General features: G+C 65.6%; 1 protein-coding gene across 1 annotated transcript in view; it reads right to left on the reverse strand.

Annotated features, from left to right (window-relative positions):
* The window catches only part of LOC135273191 (collagen alpha-2(VI) chain-like), a 34,583-nt gene continuing 18,775 nt past the window's right edge, over positions 1–15,808 (reverse strand). Inside the window, exons 11-28 of the mRNA XM_064372107.1 lie at positions 15,575–15,628; positions 15,185–15,247; positions 14,445–14,507; positions 13,987–14,076; positions 13,295–13,357; positions 12,876–12,938; positions 12,456–12,518; positions 12,007–12,069; positions 11,488–11,538; positions 11,130–11,165; positions 10,745–10,807; positions 8,356–8,418; positions 8,147–8,182; positions 7,077–7,122; positions 6,777–6,929; positions 6,185–6,637; positions 5,938–5,976; positions 1–596 (exon numbers count right to left, since the gene is read on the reverse strand). Coding sequence (XP_064228177.1) covers positions 1–596; positions 5,938–5,976; positions 6,185–6,637; positions 6,777–6,929; positions 7,077–7,122; positions 8,147–8,182; positions 8,356–8,418; positions 10,745–10,807; positions 11,130–11,165; positions 11,488–11,538; positions 12,007–12,069; positions 12,456–12,518; positions 12,876–12,938; positions 13,295–13,357; positions 13,987–14,076; positions 14,445–14,507; positions 15,185–15,247; positions 15,575–15,628 — 2,058 coding nt within the window. The remainder of the gene's footprint in view (positions 597–5,937; positions 5,977–6,184; positions 6,638–6,776; positions 6,930–7,076; positions 7,123–8,146; positions 8,183–8,355; positions 8,419–10,744; positions 10,808–11,129; positions 11,166–11,487; positions 11,539–12,006; positions 12,070–12,455; positions 12,519–12,875; positions 12,939–13,294; positions 13,358–13,986; positions 14,077–14,444; positions 14,508–15,184; positions 15,248–15,574; positions 15,629–15,808) is intronic.

Raw genomic sequence — 15,808 nt, forward strand, 5'->3', positions numbered from 1 at the left:
CTAGCAGATCCAGCGGATGAAGCGGTCGAAGAAGCCGGGCCGCGCCAGGCTGTCGAAGTCCTTCTCGCGGAACACGGCGGCGCGGTCGCCCAGGCTGAGCGTGGTGAGCACGTCCGCGTCCACGTCGCCGCCCACGGCCACCACGGTGGGCACCACGTTCTGCTTGCGCATGGAGTGCACGGCCTCCTGCAGGCTGGCGTTGCCCGTGACGCCGTCCGTGAGGAACACGAACGACAGCTCCGCGTGCCTCCGCGCCCCGCCGCGCGCCCGCACGATGGCGTTGACCGCGTGCACGACCCCCGCGCCCACGTGCGAGAAGGAGTTGAGGTAGCGCGTGGCCTCCAGCGCCTCGTGGATGGCCGTGAGGTTGTGGCTCAGCGGGAAGGCCACCTGCTGCTCCCCGGGGCCCCCGAACTGCAGCAGCGCCACGCGCGCGTTCAGGGGGTCGTCCTCCCTCCGCGCCAGCGTCAGCCGCCGCGCCGCCTCCTCCACGAAGCGCCGGGCCTTGTGGAAGTTCTGCTCGCCCAGCCGCTCGGAGCCGTCCAGCAGGAACACCACGTCCACGGGCCGCTGTGTGCACTGCGCCACCGCCAGCTCTGCGGGGAGACGGGGCGCGGGCTGGGCGGGGCGGCTGGCAGGACCCGGCAGGTGCCAGCCCTGCGCCCGCCCCTCCACCCGCACCCGCCCGATGGGCCCCGTGGACGGCCGGGCTCTGTGAGGCAGTCCTGGGTGCGGGTCCTCGGCCCCAGCCCCTTCAGAGCCACCACCTCCCCTGCGGGTGCTCCCAGGCCCCAGGCCCTGTCCACCTGCTGAGCGCCATCTCTACCCAGGCTGGCCTCTTGGGAGGGAAGGGGCCCCAAGGTATCTTCTCGTGGCCCAAGAATTTGCTGCCCACCAAAGGGCCACTGTCTGTGTGGTGTGGGAGGGACTTCAGGAGGACCCCCACACCCCCAGCCTGACCGCCCACTGGCTGGATCCCAGAGCTGCCCAGAACCCCTAGAGCTGACTGGGCCTCATCCCTCCCAGAAAGACCAGGAGCCCCTGTCCCGGCCATGGTGGGCAGCAGTGGGCACAGGGGCAGCCCAGGCGGGCTCTGCCCTAGGACTCCTTGTTACTGAGAGGGGCTGCCACCTGCCTGGGTGGTCACCAGCCCTGGGCACCCTGGACAGTGTGAGGGTGGGCCACAGCCACAGCCCAGGCAGCACACCACCTGTGTGGGTGTCACATGGGGCCGGAGACCACAGGATGGGACATGGACAGTCCACACGCATAGAGCCGGCCCTGCGGCCTCACTAGCACCTCAGCTCCTGGGATGGGGAGGGGAGGGGCAGAGCCAGTTTCCCCAAGGGCATCTGCTCCTCAGCCCACCCCCCGGACATGGTCACAGCTGGTACACGGACCCCCAGGAATCCCTCAGGAGCGAGGTCCTGACCCGAAACTCGGCTTCTGGGGGCCCTGGAGGTACAGAGTCCAAGCCCTGCCGGCAGTGAGCAAACCTCTGAACACAGCAGCGTGACCTCACGGGCACTTCAGCCTTTACAGAACGCTCCAGACACGCGGACCGCGTCTGAGCACGCATGGGCTGGCACACGGGGTTCTCGGTGAGCTTACGAGTGACGCAGCTTATTCAGTGAAAGGAAGGGCAGCCTCCCTAGTGAGGCCCACACCTTGGAACATGCTTAAATGTCCAGAAAGTTCTCAGGCACCGCTGGGCTTCCCAAACCTCCTCAAAACTAATAAACATTTTCACAGCTGTCACTACGCACACGGAGACAGACATGGGGGGGGCGGCTGGTTTTGGGGGTCTCTCTCCAGGCATCAGTGTCTGTGGGGCCTAGAGAGATGGGAGGCCATGGGGGCTGGCTGGGCACAGGGAGGCTGAGGCTGTCGGGTTGTGTGTGGACTCTGCTCTCCTTCTGGGGGGGATCCTTTATCCCCACAGTGGGAGTCTGGCCTGGCCCACCCTGTGGGGTGTGGAGCCGAGAACCTGGCCATGAGAAACGGCCACAGCCCTGCCCGGTGGGATCCCAGCCTAGACGAACGTCAGGATCCGAGCTGGACGTGGGGGCCGCGCCCTTTGGATGGTGACCCCTGCCACTCCCTCACGTCGTGGCCCCTGGGGTTCCCTACTCAGGCCTCCGAGGACAGCAGACGTCATGCCTGGTGAACGCTCTCCCAACTGTGCTTCTGGGAACCCAAAGGCTGGGCTGAAAGGGTGCAGGCACCCCAGGTCTGCAGCTGCTGGCAGGCAGCTGTGGCCATTTGACCCAGGGGGCGTGACGCCAGCCCAGACATATCATGGCGCCAGAACTGCCAGGTCCTAGGAATATCTGCTGCCCAACCCGAATGCCTTCACCCACCACCAGGTGGGCTGAGTGCCCACACCCCAGCAAGGCTCTCCAGCCTCTGGGGCCTGTTTCTGAGGCTCCACTGGAACCCAGAGGGGGAGACATCCCCAGCACTCAGGCTGCACCCCTCCTCAGCCCCACCCTGACGCACGCAGCCCAGCTGGGTCACTAAGTAAAGGCCCCAGAGATTTCCACGCCCAAGCCCTGGAGCCTGTGAGGGTGACCTGAGGGACAAAGAAGGACTCTGCAGACAGGAGCGAGTTAAGGGTCTTGCGAGAACGCATCCTGGACTTGGGGGCCTGAAATTCAGTGACTGGTGTTCTTATAAAAAGTGGAGAGGCCACAGGAAGACGGAGGGAGGCAGGAAGATGAAGCCGCAGCCCAGGGACACGGCAGCCACCAGGGCGGGAAGAGGCAGAAGGCGCCCCAGAGCCTCTGGAGGGACCGCGGCCCTGCTGACCCTCCGCTGAGAGCCAGCCTGCAGGGGCAGCCCTGGGAAGCTAGACGGCAGGGAGGGGCCGGCCAGGCTGGGCGGCCGCCGGGGCTTCAGCAGAGGGCCAGCGCAGTCTCGGGGTCCCCCACGATGTCCCTGTGCACCAGCTTAAAGGTGTCAATAAACAGCTCCATCCAGTCCTGCCGCTCAACCCCGGTGGCGAACTTGGCCTGCTCTGCGGTGTAGACCAGCACGGCCACCAGCTGGGAGTAGGCGGCTGGGTCCTGTGTGAACTCCGTGGCGTTTAGCAACTGTTGGATCGGGGGATGGTCCTGGGGAAGGTGGCGTCCGGCCCCTCTTCCGTGCGGAGGAAGGTGACCAGGGGCTCGCCGCCAGGCCACGGTGCATCTGCAAGGGAGCGTCCAGAGAAGACTTTAAGGCCGGGGGCGGGCATGGCCCGCAGCTGCTCCCGGAAGACCCGCTCCGCGACACCAGACAGAGGAGCTGGCACCTGGGCCGGCGAGGCGGTGGCGGAGACACAGGCGGGGCGTGGGGCGGTGTGTGGCTCGGCCTTGGCAGGAGGCATGGGGGCAGTGGGGGGTGGCGGGGAGCGGGCAGCGGGGGGGACAGGAGCTAGGAGAGGCGGCCAACGTGGCGGCACCTCTGGGGGACACCACAGACCCCAAGAAAACCTTTCGGCTCAAAACAGCTCCGTTCAAACCTGTGCCGAGAGGCGCCCCAGGCCCTGCTGCCAGGAAGACCCCGGCTGGCCACCCTTCAGGAGCCCGCCCGGGGAAGCCTGCAGGGGGAAACCCTTCCTCAGCCCCTGAGATGCGAGTCCTCGACTCCAGAACTTTCCTCCCCTGAGCAGACTGGGCCCCTGGAACGCCTTTGCTTTTTCTCTCCACCGGGCAGAGCTCAGCTTGTGCCTCGGCCCCGTGCAGCTCTTATGGCTGACTGCGCTCTGCCTCGACTGCCTTCCACTGCCTCTGGCTTGTTTCTCCAGCACCGTCCGGCCCCCACGCAACCGAGACATCCACAGGCGGGTGCAGGCCCGGGGCGGGGCTGGGCTTCGGGGTGGCCGGGGCTGTCTGGAGAAAAGCCCACAGCCAGCAGCATCCATCCAGCGCCCAGGAGGGCCAAGGAGGACGCCAGGCCTGCACGCTGGTGAGAGCCGATTTAACGCTGACCCTGCTGTAGCTCCTGGAGCCACAGGGTCAAGTTCACTTTGAAAGTGCAAATAGTTTGAACGGAGGATGTGCTCTGGGTGTACTGCAGGGGTCGGGGAGGCCGGGGGGAGGGGAGGGGCTCGATGGGGGCTGCTCCAACTCACTGTCATGTCCTGGAGGCCTCAGAGGAGGCCAGAGCTTCAGGGCCCCTGTGTCCTTCCTGGCTGCTTTCCCTGTGGCGCTCTGGTGGCCTGAGTGACCCACTCCCAGGAGGGAGAATTGGCTCACCCCAGGTCACCGTCTCTGGGGGAGTCACCATGGAACCCTATGAGACCTGGGTCACCCTGAGGCCTGAACCAGAGACATCACAGGAAAGTGCAGGCCGATGTCACTGATAAGTGCAAACCCTCAGGAAGGCATCAGCAAATCAGGCCCACACGCGTAAACGGAGCTACTCCCAATGCCCAGGTGGGTTATCCCAGGCATGCAAGGTTGGCTCAACATCTGAAAATCAACAAAGCTCAATGGCTAACTCCCAACTGCAATGATAGTCCAAAGAGGAAAGGTAACATGACGTCCACAGACGCAGAGAAAGGACCTGCCAAGATGGCAGCACCCACTCACGGCAGAACCCGGAGTGGAGGAAAAGCTCCCAGCGCCCACTCACACTAGAGCCCGGAGTGGAGGAAAAGCTCCCAGCGCCCACTCACACTAGAACCTGGAGTGGAGGGAAGCCTCAGCACCCACTCATGATAGAACCCAGAATGCAGGGAAGCTGCAGAGCCCACTCATAGAACCCGGAATGGAGAGAAGCCTCCGTCCAACAGAGAGCAGAGTCCACAGTGAACGTTGCCATGTCGCCCATCACGGGGCCTGAGGAATGAGGGTGGAGGGGCCAAGGTCTGGTTCCTGCCCTCAGGGTCCAGCTGCCCTGGTGCTGGTGCAGGCCCTGGGGAGGATGCCTGCACCCCAGCAGAGGCACAGCCCATGTGTTGTGGGGCCCGAGGCTGCCACGTGCTGAAGGGCAGCCAGACCCAGGAGCAGCCTCCAGTGTGGCGAACCCTGGCCCCAAGTTCACGGCTCCTCCCCTGGGGTGGCCTCAGGGCCTGTGAATATGCTCCATGGCCCTCCTCACCCACCAGGAGCTCCCCACGAAACGGCTGAATGCACACCCTGACCCACGTGTGCGAGGAAGTGCTGACTTCGCACCGCAGACCCTGAGAGATTTCCTCCCCCTGGTCCTCCGGGTCGGACCCTCCCACCCTGTCTCCATGGCGTCCCCACCTTACACTCTGGGAGGGGATGGCTCGTGGAGGGGGACTCAGCTCCTCATGCCCCTGGGCACCTCCTGTGGGCCCAGTTACGGTGAAGCAGTTACCGTGGGGTCAGTGCCACAGCCAGCAGAGCCTGGATGGCACCCTAAGCCCTGGGCATGGGCAGAACCTCTGCCTCGGGCACCCCCAGTCCAGCTTCGCACCCACGTGGACCACGTCCAGGACAAGGGCTCCCGAGAGCGAGCTGCCTCCACCCCCAGAGATGAGAGCCGCGGCCGAAGCTCTGAGGCCGGGCAGGGTGGGAGCAGGACGGGCTGGCACTGGTGGGTGTCAGTGCCTCTGCACCGTTCTGAACAGGATGGTTCTGTACCAGCTATTTCATTCACTGAATCCAGGGCTTCCTCCCAGTGCCATGTGCACGGCCAGCTCATGGGAGCTGGGGGGCAGCTGGGGGAAGACTGCAGGGCCCACAGTGGGTGGAGACCAGCGGCCACAGGCCCAGCACAGCGCCAGGCCAGCAGCCCCCGTGCCGGGCCTCATGACGCCGACCTGTGTTCCCTCCCCTGTGCCCTGGGCGGGGTCGGGGGGCGTCTCATTGAGGAGCAGCCTCAGCAGCGGTTCCTTCACAGCCCCTCCCCCGGCCCAGCCCTGGAGGAGGAAGGACACCGGGACGCTCTGCTAGTCTGGGGTGGGGACTGGGTGCCCTGCGTTACCTGTTTGGCAGGGAAGGTCTGGGCACATGATCTGAGGGTCTGGAAGAGAGGAGAGAGGCCGGGGCGAGGTCAGCCCCTAGCGGGCCCTCAGCGGCCGCCCACGGATCTGCCCAGACAGGCTCAGGGTCCCCAGAGGCCGACCCCTTCCCACTCGGAGCCCGGTACCCCGGGCTGCACGTTCGTCCCTCGGGTGAGGGTGTCCTGGGGCCCGTGCTCCGGGCCGGCTGCCCTGCCCCCACGCGCTCACCCGGGCAGAGGACGTCCTCCATGTCGTCGATGAACTTCTCGGCCACCAGGTCGGAGAACAGCGTCATGTTGCGCACCTGCTGTGGCTTGTCGCAGGCGATGGAGTAGAGATTCTTGCTCTCGTGCTTCTCGTGGAACATGTCCCCGATGCCGATGGCCGTCACCGTGACGTCGCGGTCGCACAGCGCCCGCAGGTTGAGGTCGTCGTCCCGAGGGTCGTGGCGCCCGTCCGTGATGACCACTGCGAACACGCGTGTCTTCTGGCGCCGGCTCTCCTTGATGAGGCGGTCGTAGGCAAACTTGAGGGCCGAGGGCGTCCAGGTGCCGCCCACGATCCACTCGAGGTTCTTGACGGCCTCCTTGAAGCTCGACAGGGAGTCGATGCGCTCGTCGTCCAGCTGGATGGCCTCGAAGGTGCCCTCGTGGCTGTACTGCACCACACCCACGCGCGTCCCTGCAAGGCGCACGCGGGAGGGCGTCACCTGCGGCCTCGGGGTCTGGGGCGTCCCGGCCGGGCAGAGGCCCTCATCGGAGGGACGCGTCCGGACTTCCCCTGCCCCTCGCCTCCCATGTCCCGTCCCTGCCGCGCTGACCCGTCTCGGACTTGGGGTCCTTAGCGATGGCGCCCAGCCTGTTGACCACGTTGATGACAAAGTTCTTCTCCAGCGTGAAGTTGGTGTACCCAATGCTCTCGGAGCTGTCGATGACGAAGACCACGTCCAGGGCGCCACAGCGCTTCTCACAGTCTGGGGAGTGGCAGGGTCAGCGGTGCGCACCGGGAGACCTCGGACCCCAGGGCCGGGCACACGTGGAGGACCCAGCGACGCCCCGCCCTGCCGCGCTCCCGCCCTCCACCCGGTACTGGCCCGACCCCGCCGTGGGCAGTGCCTCACCGCAGCACCCGCAGGTCTCTCTCACGTAGGTCATGACGTCACACTCCTGCAATGCAGGCATCAGGCAGGGCAGTCCCCCGGGGCCCAGAGGAGTTTCCACAGCAAGGTGCTGGCCCGGGGGCCCCAGGACACTCCGGTCCATGCGTGGAGGCAGCCAAGCGGGGAGGCAGGGAGGTCCTGTCCCCCTGCCAACCTCACTGCCACCCTCCTCTCCCACCATCCTTGCCCTCTGACCTCCCCCTGCTGACCTCCCCCTCCTGACCTCCCCCTGCCGGCCTCCCCCTGCCGACCTCCCCCTCCTCACCTCCCCCTGTGACCTCCCCCTGTGACCTCCCTCTGTTGACCTCCCCCTGTGACCTCCCCTGCCGACCTCCCCCTGCCGACCTCCCTCTGTTGACCTCCCTCTGCCGACCTCCCCCTGTGACCTTCCCCTGCCGACCTCCCCCTGCTGACCTCCCCGTGACCCCCCCCTGTGGCCTCCCCCTGCCAACCTCTCCCTCTGGCCTCCCCGTGACCTCCCTCTGCCGACCTCCCCCTGTGACCTCCCCGTGGCCTCCCCCTGCCGACCTCTCCCTCTGGCCTCCCCATGTGACCTCCCTCTGCCGACCTCCCCCTGCCGACCTCCCCCGTGGCCTCCCCCTGTGACCTCCCCCTGTGGCCTCCCCCGGCCTCCCTCTGCTGACCTCCCCCTGTGACCTCCCCCTGCTGACCTCCCCCTGTGACCTCCCCCATGGCCTCCCCCTGTGACCTCCCCCTGTGGCCTTCCCCTGTGACCTCCCCCTGTGGCCTCCCTCTGTGACCTCCCCCTGTGGCCTCCCCCTGTGACCTCCCTCTGCCGACCTCCCCCGTGACCTCCCCCTGCCGACCTCCCTGTGACCTCCCCCTGTGGCCTCCCCCTGTGACCTCCCCCTGTGGCCTCCCCCTGTGACCTCCCCCTGTGGCCTCCCTCTGCTGACCTCCCCCTGTGGCCTCCCCCTGTGGCCTCCCTCTGCTGACCTCCCCTTGCCCCTGCTGCTCTCAGTCTCTAGGTTTGCAGGGAGGACAACAGTCCTGTCCCATGTGACACCTACCGTGAGGCCGGGGTCTCCAGGAGGGCCGGGCTCACCCTGGGGAAGAAAGGATGAGGCTGAGATGCCGGGTCCCAAGCTGGGCCGCCGAGTCGCTTACAGGCCATCGCCCACTGTCCACCGTGGGCAGAACCACGAGGCTTGGGTGTGCGTTGGCTTGGCAGGCTGGGGGGCTGAGGTCTGGAGGGCATGGGGACTGGTCACTCGCCTACCTCGGGTCCTGGGACTCCTCTTGGTCCCCGGACGCCTGGCTCACCAGGGGGACCAGGATCCGCCTGAGAAAGAACAAGGGCAGGTGGCTTCAGTGGCCACAGGGACGGTCTCTGCACACAGCAGGCCCCAACCACAGGTCCTGCCTTGGGGGGCCTGACAGGTGCAGGGAGTGAGGCGAGGCTGTGCCCCCACCTTCCCTGTGCTGGCACCAGAGCTGGGAAGGCCATGAGTGGCAACCATCAGAGCCTGGCCCACCAGAGGGGTAGGGGCCTGGCAGAGCTGGGTGTCCCAGAAATAGCAGCCAAAATAGGTCATTCCAATCCATGGTTATTCCACCCACCCACCCACTAACCCATCCACCCACCCATCCATCCATCTATCCATCCACCCACCCACTAACCCACTAACCCATGCACCCATCTATCCACCCACCCACCCACCTACTCACCCACCCATCTATCCACCCACTCACCCATCCACCCATCCACCCACCCACCCATTCATTCACCTATACATCTTTGTCCACCCACCCACTAACCCATCCACCCACCCACTAACCCATCCACCCACTCACCCACTAACCCATCCACCCATCCATTCATCCACCCACCCACTCATCCCTTCAGCTATCCATCCGTCCACCCACCATCCACTCACCCATCCATCCATCCATCCACCCACCCACTAACCCATCCACCCATCTATCCATCCACCCACCCACCCATCCATCCATCCACCCATCCACACACCCACCCACCCATCCATCCATCCACCCATTCACACACCCACCCACTAACCCATCCATCCATCCATCCACCCACTCATCCTTTCAGCTATCCATCCGTCCACCCACCATCCACTCACCCATCCATCCATCCATCCACCCACCCACTAACCCATCCACCCACCCATCCATCCATCCACACACCCACCCACCCATCCATCCATCCACCCACCCACTAACCCATCCACCCATATCCATCCACCCACCCATCCATCCATCCATCCACACATCCACCCACCCATCCATCCATCCACCCATTCACACACCCACCCACTAACCCATCCATCCATCCATCCACCCACTCATCCTTTCAGCTATCCATCCGTCCACCCACCATCCACTCACCCACCCACTCACCCATCCATCCGTCCATCCTCTATCCTCCCACTCAACCACCCACTCACCCACCCACCCACTCACCCATCCATTCATCCATCCTCTATCCTCCCACTCACCCATTCATCCATCCATCCACTCATCCCTTCAGCTATCCATCTGTCCACCCACCATCCACTCACCCACCCACTCACTCACCCATCCACCCATGCATCCACCCGCTCATCCCTTCAGCTATCTATCCGTCCACCCACCATCCACTCACCCACCATCCACTCACCCACCCACTCACCCACCCACTCACTCACCCATCCACCCATCCATCCACCTGCTCATCCCTTCAGCTATCTATCCATCCACCCACCATCCACTCACCCACCCACCCATCCATCCATCCACCCATTCACACACCCACCCACTAACCCATCCATCCACCCATCCATCCACCCGCTCATCCCTTCAGCTATCTATCCATCCACCCACCATCCACTCACCCACCCACCCACTCACCCACTAACCCATCCATCCACCCATCCATCCACCCGCTCATCCCTTCAGCTATCTATCCGTCCACCCACCATCCACTCACCCACCCACCCACTCACCCATCGATCCATCCATCCCCTATCCTCCCACTCACCCCCCCCGTCCAGCCTCCCATCCACCTGTTTGCCCACCCCCACCTGCCTGCCTATCCATCCATCATTATCCATCCCTTGTCTTGTGCTCACTCAGTTCCAGACCAACCTGCAGTCCTTGCTAAACCAGGCTAGGGATTTGGAGGCACAGAGCACCTGCTGGTGGATATCTGTGGTGGGGGACACTAGGGAGGGGATGCTGGGACAGGGTGCTGTGGGGGATGCTGTGTGTGCCACACTGGGGGAGGGACCCTTGGGGAATGCTGTGTGTGGGAACTCTGAGGGGGATGCTATGTGGGAGGATCCCTGGGGGAAAGGGCCCCTGAAGGGGATGCTGTGTTGGGGTTGCTCTGCGGGGAATGCCGTGTGGTGGTGGAGGGGGGCACTGCCGGGAAGGGGATCCTTGGGGGATGTAGTGGGAGGGTCACGGGGGAGGGGAGGGGAACCCTGGGGGATGCTGGAAGTGAGGGTGGGTGGAGGGAGGAGGCCCCGAGCCAGCCATTCCCTTCAGGAAGGTGGGAGCGGTGCTTATGGCTGGGGCCAAGCTGCCTGGCGTCCTCCCACTCTCAGCCTCAGGGCCCCTCCCCGCCTCTGCCCAGCTGCTGTGGGCTGCAGGACGGCGACACTCACAGGCTCTCCTTTCTCTCCTTTCGTCCCGGGTCCTCCTTTCAAGCCAAAGTCGCCTCGGCCTCCCTGTGACAGGGGACACATGTTAGCCTGGGACGGAGGAGCCGCCTCTACCTGGGACACCAGTGTGCTTTTTACGTGGAAAGATTGATCTGGCATTTTGGGGTCCTTTCAATGGCAACATCTATGTGGTTTGTTTTGGCAAAGCCTGAACTTTGCTTGGAAAGGGACCAGCTGGTGGCTGGCAGCTCCCCCAGGGCTCAGCATGGCTGGCATGGCTGGGACCTGGGGAGCCAGGACCATCCCGTGGCAGTGTGTTCCCAGCCACAGTGCGGGGCACGCAGACCCCCACCCCAGGTGGGCACAGCTGGCCAGGACCCGTACGTACCTCAGGGCCTCGTGGGCCGGGCTCGCCTTTTTCTCCCTGTGAAGCAAAGAGAAGTCAGGGAGGCTCAGCCTCAGATCCCAGTGCTCCTTCCTCCCTCCCGGCACCTTCCTGCAGCCCCATCTCCCCGCCCCACAGGCACGCTCTGGGCGAGGCCTCCCTGCCGCGTTCTGAGCCGCACTCTTCTGATTCCGGGCTGGCCCTGTCCTTCGCCGAGTCACCCAGAGCCTTCTCGCCCCTCCGACTCCCAGGAGGGACCTCACTTTCTTCTGACGCCTTGAGGGAACCACCAGGAATCTCCAGGGCCCTTGGGACAATATCCACCCCCTGCTGGGAGCTGCCGTCCCAGCCTGAGACTCACGGGTGCTCCTCGGGGTCCTGGGTAGCTGAATCCAGGCCTGCCGGGGTCTCCCTGGAAGAGGAGGTTGAGTGGGTCAGTGTGGTCACAGGATGGGGTGGGGCTGGGCGGCTGTGCTGGGCAGGGTCTATGGTGCACACTGGGGTGGAACGGGGCTGAGGTGCTGTCCAGGGCTGGTGTGAGCAGGGGCCTGGCAGCCTCCCGCCTTCCACCTCCAGTGGGAGCTGGACCTGCCTAGAGGCCTGGGACTGCCGCCCGCCCACACATGTGGAGAACCCAGCTCTGCCTCGGGAAGGTCCTGCCGCCCACACCCAAGGCTCACTGCTGATGGGGAGAGCCGGGAGGGCTCCCTGGCCCCACCCCACCGATGCACCCCTCACTCCAGAGCTGAGAACAGGAGGCACAGGCCCGGCCCAAGGCATGTCTGAAGGCAACAGGCCCCCCAAGCTGGCCCCCCGGTCCTGCTCTTCCGGCAGCTGCCCTGAACCCCCAACACGTCCTGCTGGGGGGAGGGGCACATACCTTGGGGCCTGGCTGGCCTGAGTCTCCACGGGGCCCCGCATCACCGGGATCTCCCCGAGATCCCTGAGGGCAGGAGAGAAATTCAGAAGTCAGCACAGGCAGGGACCGGCCTGACATGCCCCGTCCAGCCCTGACCACCAGGTCACGTGGCCCCAGCTCCTCGTCTGCCCTTGGCCCATCCAGGCCCTCAGGCCCACCGCCTTGCCCCCGACTCCCCGACCGAGGTCCTTGAGGGCAGGACCAGGGGCTGGGGCTGAGGGGGCGTGTGAGGTACTCAGGGTCTAAGGGAGCAGGTCCTCGCTTCTGGGTCCAGGACCTGCTGCCTGGGTTTGCTATGGGGACGATGGCTGGCAGCAGTCTGCCCCCCACGGACAAAAAGGGAGTGGACCATGGGGTCGGAGGGCACGGGCCGCACCGCTAGCCTGGGGCCACAGGCGCTCTGCACTGACCTGCTTTCCTGGCTCCCCAAGAGCACCCTGGGGGCCTCTCGGTCCAGGCAAGCCTCGGTCTCCCTGGAAGAAAAGGGAGGAGGTTGGGGTCCTCTTGACTGACAGCGGCATCTTGGAGACCCCGAAATCAATCCTGTGGACACCGGCAGGGCCTGGGGTGTGAGGCGGGTGTGGCCTCACAGCAGCAGTCCGGACCCCAGGAGGGGTGCATCGGTGACCCTCCTGGAGGCTGCGGCTCCTCCTGACCCTCAGCCCTGCCACACTGCAGGGAGCAGGCCGGGTTCTGGGTGTAGCTCCTGCCTCCCTCGTGGTACAACCCCTGCCCGGGTCCCTCCCCTTGGACTGCAGCCCCTGTCGTTCCCCTACCTTAGGGTGTGGCCCCTCCTACCTTGGGGTGCAGCCCCCGTTGACTCCCCCTACCTTGGCTCCTTTGTTGCCGACCTCTCCAGCCAGGCCTCGGGGCCCCTCAGGGCCAGGGTCCCCCTGTGGGAAGGGAAGGGAGGCCCCGTGGATCTCAGCTGAGGCCTTGGACCTGGGTCCATGTGAGAGGCGGGTGTGTCCAGGGGCGGGGGAGGGGCCCCGGGGTAAGCGGTGCCTCAGTGGGCCGGGGGTGAGTGGTGCCTGCACAGCTGTGTGGGGTGTGCCTGGCGAGTGGTGGAGCTCCCTCAGCAGGGAATGGGGCATGGGGATCTCAGGGCTGCGTTCCCAGACTCTGCAGGGAGTGACCCCCGGAGGGTGAGGCCCTGGAGCTCTGTTCTGGGGAGGAATTGGGCCAGGCCCTCACCAGCAGGGCCACGGGCAGCACAGCGGACCCCGCAGCGCCTCCAGCAAGGACTCACCTTCTCCCCCTTGGTGCCATTGATGCCTGGGCTGCCCTTGGCGCCGGGGTCTCCCCTGCGCCCCTACAGAGAACAGGCGTGTGGGTGAGTGGGGGCTGCAGCCAAGCCCAGAGACCTGGAGGGTGGAGGCGTGCCTGCGGCCGCGCCAGGACCAGTGCTCCGTTCTCTCCGTGAGCCTCCAGTTTTGGGACCTGAGACCTGGATCTCTGGGCTCCTTCCCGACGGCCTCAGCCTGCCCCGGGCTGTGCTGCCAGCCCTCCACCCTTTGCTGGGTGCCTCCCGCCCATTCGACGATTTAAGAATGATATGGGGAGGCTCCGGGTTGAGTCGGATGTCCTGGGAGTGGTGTTTGAGGTGATGGGCTGGGGCCCGGCGGGGACCTGGTGCCATCCAGTCACTCTGGTCACTCCCAGGCAGGCCCCGAGCTTGGACTGCGTCAGAGTGGAGGGGTCAGCACTGGACGGGCCGTGCCCATCCCTTGCAGGAAGCTCTGGGCAGCTGGTGCTGGGTTAGGGAACGCCATGGGGGACCCACTTGGGCCTCCCCTCTAAGTTCAGCCCTGGGGTTCTGTGGGGTGGTCCAGTCCCATATCTCGGGATGGGGGCCTGGCTGTGGCTGGCCAGCTGGGGGTCCTCCTCGAGCTGCAAGGCGGGGTGCAGGGGCTCAGAGGGGGCCCTGAGGCAGGGACTCACGGGCTCGCCTTTGGGTCCTCGGGGCCCGGGCCCGCCCTTCGCTCCTTTCAGGCCTGGACTTCCTGGGGATCCGTCATTGCCTTGATAGCCCTGGGGATGGAGGGGGCAGCACAGTCACTCCGGGGCAGGGGCCATGGCAGGGCCCGATGCTGGGCCCTGAGGTGCAGTCACTCCTGGCGTGTGGCGTGAAGCCCCTGCTGTCTTCAGCAGAACCTGCTTGCCGGGCATGTGGGGGCCCTGCAGGGCTCCCTGGAGCTGGCTCGGCCCCATGAGGAGGGCACAGGTTGGAGGGGCTGGTGGCTCAGGGTACATGGCCCATCCTTCCTGTCCCTCCCCACGTCCCCAGAGCCCAAGGGGCATCATGGTGACAGCAGAGATGGTGGCCAGTGTGCCCCTCCGCCCAGGCCGTGGGCGTGAGTGTGGCCAGCTGAGCTGCAGGCAGAGGCAGAGGAGCTCACCTTGCTTCCCTTGGCCCCGCTGTCTCCCGGGGGCCCTCTGCGTCCTGGGCGGCCAGGTTCCCCCTGGAAGGGTTTGCAGAATCAGTCTGATGTTTTTTGGCAGGGAAAGGGGCTGCAGGACCCATGGTCAGCCTTGGGGCTGCATCCGGGATGCCAGATGCTGGGGGGCTGCCGGAACCTCCATGCTGGCAGAGGGCAGAGTGTGGGTCAAGGGCAGGGCCTCAGTGCATCTGCACAGTGGACTCAGCCAGATTTGGGCTCAGGTTGAGGGAAGGTGGACAGGAAGTGGGTGGCCCCAGGTCCAAGAGCTCCCAGAGAAAAGCCACCCGTGGGGATCCTGGGGCAGCCAGGGACAGGGCGACACTGCAGGCGGCCCAGGAGAACAGAGCCCCCGTGGCACAGAGAGCGTTCCCATGGGAGCTCCAGGAGATGCTGGGGGGCTTCCTGGGGCTCCACTCAGGAGGAGGTGGGCTTGCTGCTGAGGCCTAGGTGGGCAGCCGTGGAGCTCCCCAAGCTGGATGAGCAGCCCCGGGTGAGAAGCAAGTTGATGAAGCCCCGGGTGGGCACCGCTGCATCTCACGGCCATTGACTCCTCACTGAGCAGTGTTTCGGGAGAGGCCTTCTCTGCTCAGCTTCTCAGCTGGGGCTGCCTCCAGGAGGCCCCTCATGGGGTCAGGGAGGCCCCTGGAGGCTGGTGACCACGCCGTCCCGGCCGTCTGCACCCTGGGAAGGCCACTTACCTTGCCACCTTGGTCTCCTCGCTCCCCCGGGCTCCCTGCTTCCCCCGGGTAACCATCGGGGCCCTGAGAGAGAAGTGAGAGGTGGAGCCTGGCTCACAGCGAGCTTCTCCCCACGAGCCAGGGCCCGAGCCCCTATGTCCCACCCTCTCTTAGAGGCCAGGCCCGGACTGCTGTGCAGGGAAATGGAGCTGTGCAGACACCGAAGCCTGGGACGCCTCAGCTCCCAGGGGGATTTCCTCACATAACCCCGACCCGAAAGAATGCTGGGCTTGGGGTGATGGGGTGCAGGGCGAACTCAAGCTCCCATGGCAGCCGCGGCCATCCTCCCGCTCCGCCAGGCACCCGTGCCCCCAGAGCCAAGGCTGAAGGAGGGGTGTGAGTGGCCCTTACCCGGTTTCCGGGGTCTCCCTTGCAGCCAGGAGGTCCGATGCGCCCCAGCTTGCCCTGAAGAAGGGGGCGGGAGGAGTCTCAGGGCGGGGCTCTGGGGCCTGGGCAGGTTCTGCACCTTGGGACTGCAGCGCCCCCTCCCGGCACATGGGGTGCACAATGAGGCCACGGCTGCTGAGGAGCCTCTTGGGAGGCAGAGTGGCCGGTGCCATCCCCGAGGGCAGAGCTAGAGCTCCC

Source organism: Aotus nancymaae, unplaced genomic scaffold (genome assembly GCF_030222135.1).
Source record: "Aotus nancymaae isolate 86718 unplaced genomic scaffold, 86718_ANA_hifiasm-v0.15.2.pri h1tg000348l, whole genome shotgun sequence".
In the NCBI taxonomy this organism is placed as follows: Eukaryota; Metazoa; Chordata; class Mammalia; order Primates; family Aotidae; genus Aotus; species Aotus nancymaae.